Source organism: Halyomorpha halys, unplaced genomic scaffold, assembly GCF_000696795.3.
Source record: "Halyomorpha halys isolate HHAL.00 unplaced genomic scaffold, Hhal_1.1 Scaffold595.1, whole genome shotgun sequence".
Classification (NCBI taxonomy): Eukaryota; Metazoa; Arthropoda; class Insecta; order Hemiptera; family Pentatomidae; genus Halyomorpha; species Halyomorpha halys.
In genome coordinates this window covers 267831-274453 of record NW_027112496.1, presented here as the reverse complement: position 1 = coordinate 274453, position 6623 = coordinate 267831, and the positions used below count along the sequence as shown (strand labels likewise).

The 6623-nt window shown below is 27.8% G+C and overlaps 2 protein-coding genes across 3 annotated transcripts in view; one reads left to right on the top strand and one right to left on the bottom strand.

Moving 5' to 3' along the window:
• The window catches only part of LOC106684619 (serine/threonine-protein kinase NIM1), a gene marked incomplete at its 3' end in the record, with an annotated part of 166384 nt that overhangs the window by 52282 nt on the left and 107479 nt on the right, over nt 1-6623 (bottom strand).
• Nucleotides 1-6623, top strand: part of LOC106684618 (cytosol aminopeptidase) — a 51283-nt gene that overhangs the window by 8547 nt on the left and 36113 nt on the right. The window contains exons 3-4 of the mRNA XM_014426802.2: nt 5716-5893; nt 6405-6562. Of these exons, the coding sequence (XP_014282288.1) occupies nt 5716-5893; nt 6405-6562 (336 nt within the window). The remainder of the gene's footprint in view (nt 1-5715; nt 5894-6404; nt 6563-6623) is intronic.

Sequence of the window (6623 nt, the reverse complement as noted above, 5' to 3'; positions counted from 1 at the left end):
TGGCCTCGAGATCTTCTCCTTTAGAAATGTTTTTGGAATTTTATCGATGGGTAGATTCTCCACATATTTTTATCATGTCATGATATCACTTACAGCAAATTTACTTGATGTGTATATCTGTATACAATTGTAAATATCAATAAATAAATTATTAAAAAAAAATATACACACCACCTTATAAGATTTGACAAAGATACATTTTTTTTTCAAATTATAACTACCTGTAAAATAAATACAATATATTTAAATTTTTTAATATATTTTTTCCTTATTTTCCTTCTAAAAAAAAAAAAAAATGATGTTACATTTTTATATAATCTTTTCACTGTGTTGAGACTGTCTAATACTGTTAAATAAAATAGATTATATTCAATTTAGGTCTAAAAAAAAACTATATTTCTTTTTAAGTTCAAAGTTTCGGCTAATTCAGCCATCTTCGAGGACAATCTTAAATACACAATTATAAAAAAACGTTTTGCAGGCATTTCTGCCCAGGTCAATAATTTCAGTTAAAATTACCCCATTTTGTCAATTCTTTAAATTAAAATTAAAACTTTTAATCACAGTCAATTTACACACTATTATACAATATATATGGTGATAAAGTATAATAGTGTAAATTAAAAGTTTTAATGTAAATGTGAAGAATTGACAAAATAGGGTAATTTTGAGTGAAATTATTGACCTGGGCAGAATAGCCTGCAAAAAGATTTTTAAAATTGATGTGTATGTAAAATTTTATTTATGATTGTCCTTAAAGATGGCTAAATTGGCGAAACGTTGGACTTATAAAGAATTATAGTTTGTTTTGAGAGTTAAATTTGATAAAATATATTTTATTTAATAACAATTAATTTTTATTTACTTATTCGTTTCATCTATTTATTCTCATACCTATGTACGCTATTTTCTCTATTCCACTCTTTCATACCTCTCTTCTCATGTGATATAGAACATACATTCAATCAATAACACAAATTCAATTTAAATTAAAGAAATTATCAATAAATATAAACATAGAAATAAATCAAAAATAAAATAGCTGCAGAAGTAGAGCAGTTAAAAACTAATAAATAAATTTAGAATATATAGCTCAGGGAGTCCAAAATTATATTTTCGGCCAAGATTGAAGGATCACCAATGGTTACACCTAGATCTTGTAAGAAGCTCCTTGCTCTATTTTATTTCATTCTCCTTCTTTAAAATTAATCACCAGTCACGATTTTTTTAAACAGAAACTAACTTGACCCCTCTCTTGTAACAAGTTGTTTTGTTACTTACTGTCTTCCCTATATTAGGGTTTCAGTTCTATATATGGCACATTAAGTATATTAGATCATCTGTTCGAAAAGATAATAATTTTTTGTTAAGTGCAAAGCTATTAAATATGAATTAAACTCAAATTGGTCCTTTTTTTTTTTTACTATCCAATATATAATCTAATTATATACTTTACTGAGCTTGTTTTTAAGATGGGCGTCTGTCTTTAAAATATAATAAGTCCATCAAAAATGAACATGTAACATAATTATAAGATTTTTAATAAGTCCAATAAAATCACTGAATTTCCACTGCCTCAAGTAAGTCATCAATAAGGATTAGTTTTAAAAATTGGTTCTATAAGATTTTTATTTTATGTAGATATATAAAATTTTTGTTGGTGAGAGGTTATTGCCAGTTTTGTTATTACAATAAATAACCTTATGGTATAATGTTCTTACTATAGAATTATATAAATTGAATTTTAATAATAGTGTTCCAGGTTTTGTTTGTAGTAATTAACTCTAAATTATCAAAAACCTTTTGAATAATTTTATTCAATATAAATGAATTTATAATTTATAAATAGAATATTATATGAATTTTAAGAAGAATTTTATTTCATGTTGGTTATTCGGAGGGTCTTATCTGTTAGATAATTTAGTTTAGAACAATAATTGTTTTCAGTTCTTTATAATTTGAATCCTTTATCATAATAATCGCCATCGTAAATCTCAAATATTGACGTGCAAGAAGCATGAGAATAGGCATACGATTAAAATGTACCAATAAAATATAAATGAATGTAAAGATCATTTATGACGATCGTTTGTATTACAGGTATGCGATGCGTTTCTCCATAATCAGTTGTAAATGTAGCGTGAAATGTATGCGGATTTCTTTACACATTTATATATGATAATCATTGATATAAATAATTATATATATTCCTATTTAATGCTTATTAAATATATTCCTTGTAAATTTCATACCGTTCCTAAAATGTTTAAATACTTGACTTCATAATAGCTAAGTCCAAGAAAAGCATTGGCAATTTTTCCTTTAAAAACCTCACAAAAACCTCTCCTAGGACGGGAAATGATTCCGACTTTTTCATTTTGGCTTACAGCCGAATGTTCTTTTCATTGAGACCAAGGAGAGTGAGAGAGTGATTTCTTCATCAAAAGTGTTCTTAGGCTTCCTTCAAGCTTTCACTGGCTGGAAAATAATCATTCTCGCTGTTCCTGTTTCAATGGAAAAAACTCTGGTAGTGAAAACCCAACAATTCCCAAAATGGTGCAGACAATGAAGCATCAGATATTTTAAACAAAGATTTTTTCTTCTTAAAAACAAAACATGATTTAAATAAACAATAAATATATCAAGACATAAAGAGAAAAAAAGTGTAATGTAGTTCATACCAAATAAAAAATTCAAAGGCAATTCTTCAACCAATGAATTGATTGACACAGCTATTTTACTCCCAATTTTTGATTACTTTAATGAAAACTATGCATAATTGCTACTCAAAATTGATGAGGTTGTCAAGTATAGGTAGGGAGAATAAAATGGTGAGTGTTAACACTAGAAAAAAAAATTAATTTTTCATTCGGAGCTCTATATTTTTAAAACTACCAACAAGACCAGTAAACACAAGAGAACATGATTTAAAGTTGAGTAAATTTTATAAATTATGAGCTTTTAAAAAGCAACATTTAATAAAAATTCCCTGAAAAATGAGAATTTATTTTGGCAAATCTATATCACAAAAACCGGTCTCATGTTCCTGAGATATAGTTGTTCATAAAATAAAATTTTTGTCCGAACAACTATAATTTTAGCAAAAACTAAACTACAAAGATAAATGTCATTGACTTCTGTATAGTACACTAAACTAGCTTTAATTTGAGTTGTAATAGATACCTGTACATCAAACAATTTTTGAGATATAGATTTCTCAAAATAAATTAACTAACTTCTGATTTTTCAGTGCATTTTTTATGAAATGTTGCTTTTTAAAAAGCTATATCTCGGTGACTATTAAACGCAAATAGCTCTTTAGGGCTCATATTTTTAGCAAATTTGCTCTACTTTAAATGATATTCTCTTAAATTTTCTAGTGTTGTTGGTAGTTTTAAGCTGCGAATGAAAAATTAGTTTTTTTTTTAACGTTTTGAAACAGCCGCCATTTTTTATATCTCTTACCTATACTTGGCAGACTCATCAATTTAGAATAGTAATTATGCACAGTTTTCATTAAAGTAATTAAAAAACGGGGTGAAAGGACAGCCTTTTTTGTCTCCGGCTCTTGTACTAGAAGGATCTAAATCCCTAATTATATCAAGATGTTTAGTTTCGATTTGAAATATTATGTTAGAGTTACTTCAAATTATTTAAATTATATAGTAGTGTACTACTAAGGTGGCAATATTTTAAATCTCCATAGCCGAACTGACTTAAATACTCAGATACCAGCCTCACAAAAGCTGGAATGGAAAAATATTTTTAAAGTTTAAATATAAGTAGATGGTCAGGGTTGCGGTAAAAAAAAATAAGAACAAATAGTTCAAAACTATTTTAATGTCTGACGTTTCACCCCACTTTGCAGGGCATCATCGGGGCTAAAAAGATAAAAAAAAAACTGAGAATATTACAACAATAAGATACAATAAGGTAATTTAAACTAGGATAAATATAAAGTTAAAAGAAAGTGATAAGAAAGTACATATAAATAAAAGGAAGGAAGATATAAAATAGTATCAGCATAAAATAAACTTGAATAAACAATGATAAGAATAAAAAATAAGTAACAATGGCAACAGCAAAATTTTTTAATGTTTAATTCACTCGAATCAATACAATATTCATAATGTAGGGAAAGGGAAGCTACCATCAGATATATTTTAAAAAAATGTTTTGATAACAAACCTGAAACATATTTTTTTATAAAGTTCAAACTTAATTTTCGATTTAGGGGAGGGGAGTATTGAAGTAGTAGAAATAGTTATTATCGAACACAATAAACAGTGAAAAATGAATAATAAAGACAGTAACAAATAAACAAGTTAATTTATTCAGAAATTGAAGTAATTACATATCAACATTCTCCAACTTTTGATTGGTTTTTAATATTGATTAGTATTTCAGTACTTTATTTTCCCAACATTTTTATGCTTTTACACTTCATCTATTGACCAATTCCTGGTATTATTTAATACAAATTTTTATATCATCCATTGATGTTCTATACAGAAGGAAACATTTCTTGACTACCAATTATTATACACATGATGTATCAGGATCGGGGATTGGCTAGGAAAGGATACACCTTACTAGTGCCGAACAAAATCATATAAAGCATCATCCAATTGTCAATAAAACAGCCGATCACCCAAAAACTATTCAATATAATTAAGACTAAATAGCACCATCGTAAAGTAGCAATGTAATGTAAATAGAATGTAATAGATCTAGGAATCTATTGAAAATGTGAAGTTTTATATACGTATATTTTCAGTGTATTAGAGCATTTTGTCACTCAAATTTCTAACATCGAAGTAATAATTATACTTTGTACAAAAATAATGGATTGTTTTAAGGTTAGTAAAATAGAAGGAAGATGTCGCACCATCAATATAAAAAAAAAATATGTAATTTTGTATATAAAACAATTTTAATGTATAAAGATTTTTTCTTTGTTACTAACAGTGATTTGAGTATTTTTACTTACAGCGACAATGGATCAATATCTTAATTGCCCTCATTCTGTATTAAGGTTTAATTGATCAGAAAGATATATTTAAGGTATGACAGTGCCAAATTATCGAAGCAGAAATAATTTTAAAACAAGTTTTTTTTTACATTAGGATAATCTATGTGTCCATGCTATCTGATTAAACTCTAACTACAATCTCTATTTATTTTAAATGTAACACGATGTAAATAGACCCATTTAAGAAACGTAGTTTGGTCTTATCTAAGATCACTATGACGGCGAAAGGTTTTATTTCAATTTTTTGTTTATAAATAACATTTTACTTATGAATATTTTTCTCAGCAATTTTTTTGGCTAGTGATAACATACTTGAAAAAAATTAAGTTAAATAAAGTTTAATCCGTATAGATATATAAGTCAAATTTCGTTTTGGTATTATCTGAATTGGCCATAGAAAGATCAGGTTTTTTTCTTGGTAAAGTTGTACTCATTTTTCTAAATAGTGGTCCCAAAATAAGAAAAATTATCAGATTGTCAAAGTACTCGTTTCCCAAGAATTGACAAGACTTGATTACCTTCTAAGATCTTCTATGGTAGTTGTAGGGCTTGTATTTATACATTTTAATCATACATGATGCTAATTTAATTATTTTTTACCATCAAATCAACTTATTTTAATTACTTTCTTTAATCCAGATTGTTTCTGTTATTATTCTATTATCTATGCATTAATTTTAAAGCTCAGGTATTAAATTTGGAAAAGGGGCGTTATATCACGGAATATTGGATTACTATTCGACCGTGATAGCCGGCCTGGGACCAGAAAACACGGGATACAATGACTGCGAGGTTATTCATGAAAATCGCGAAAACATAAGATGGGCCACAGCTGTTGGAGTTCTCATGCAACACGCCCAGGTAAGGATAGTATACAAAGTTATGATGATTGTTTATGTTTTCCCCAGTTCATATAAAATTATTTTTAAAAAATTACACCTATGGAACAAATCAGCCATTGTGTAAGTTCTGTAAGGGGGCAACCAGCGTTAATAATTCTTGTTGCTGAAGAAGCATGTTATTTACAATCTACTAAGTTAAGGCGAAGTATTGTCACCGCGGAAGAATTTTATGGATCAATAAAACTGATTCAACTACGGCTTATTATATAAAATAATTATTTATTACATCTGTTAATAACAGATAATAAATGTCTGATCTTTCTGCTCACATGACTGTCTTTATATTTTCCTGAGAGGTAGGGATAAGTATGATTAAAAAGCAGTTTTTGTTCCTTGTTATTGGAGGTTACATTTAAAAGGGATATAAATAAACAAAAGCTTTATAATTTTTTATGAGATTTATAAATACATATTGGTATCTTAAATATAGAGTTACCTTAAGAGTTACCTTAAATTAAAATTTTTCTTAGGACGTATCGTGTATCATGATGGACCCCATGGGCTGCCCAGAAGCTGCTGCAGAGGGGTCTAAATTGGCTAATTGGAGTTACCAAGAACTCCGGGACCCTGAGACCAGAACTCCACGTCCTGATATCGAACTCCTCGCTGAATGCACTGACGGTGAAAGGTAAGGATTAATAAAAAAGTCCATTTCTAGACGTATGTATATATATGGTTAATGAATATAT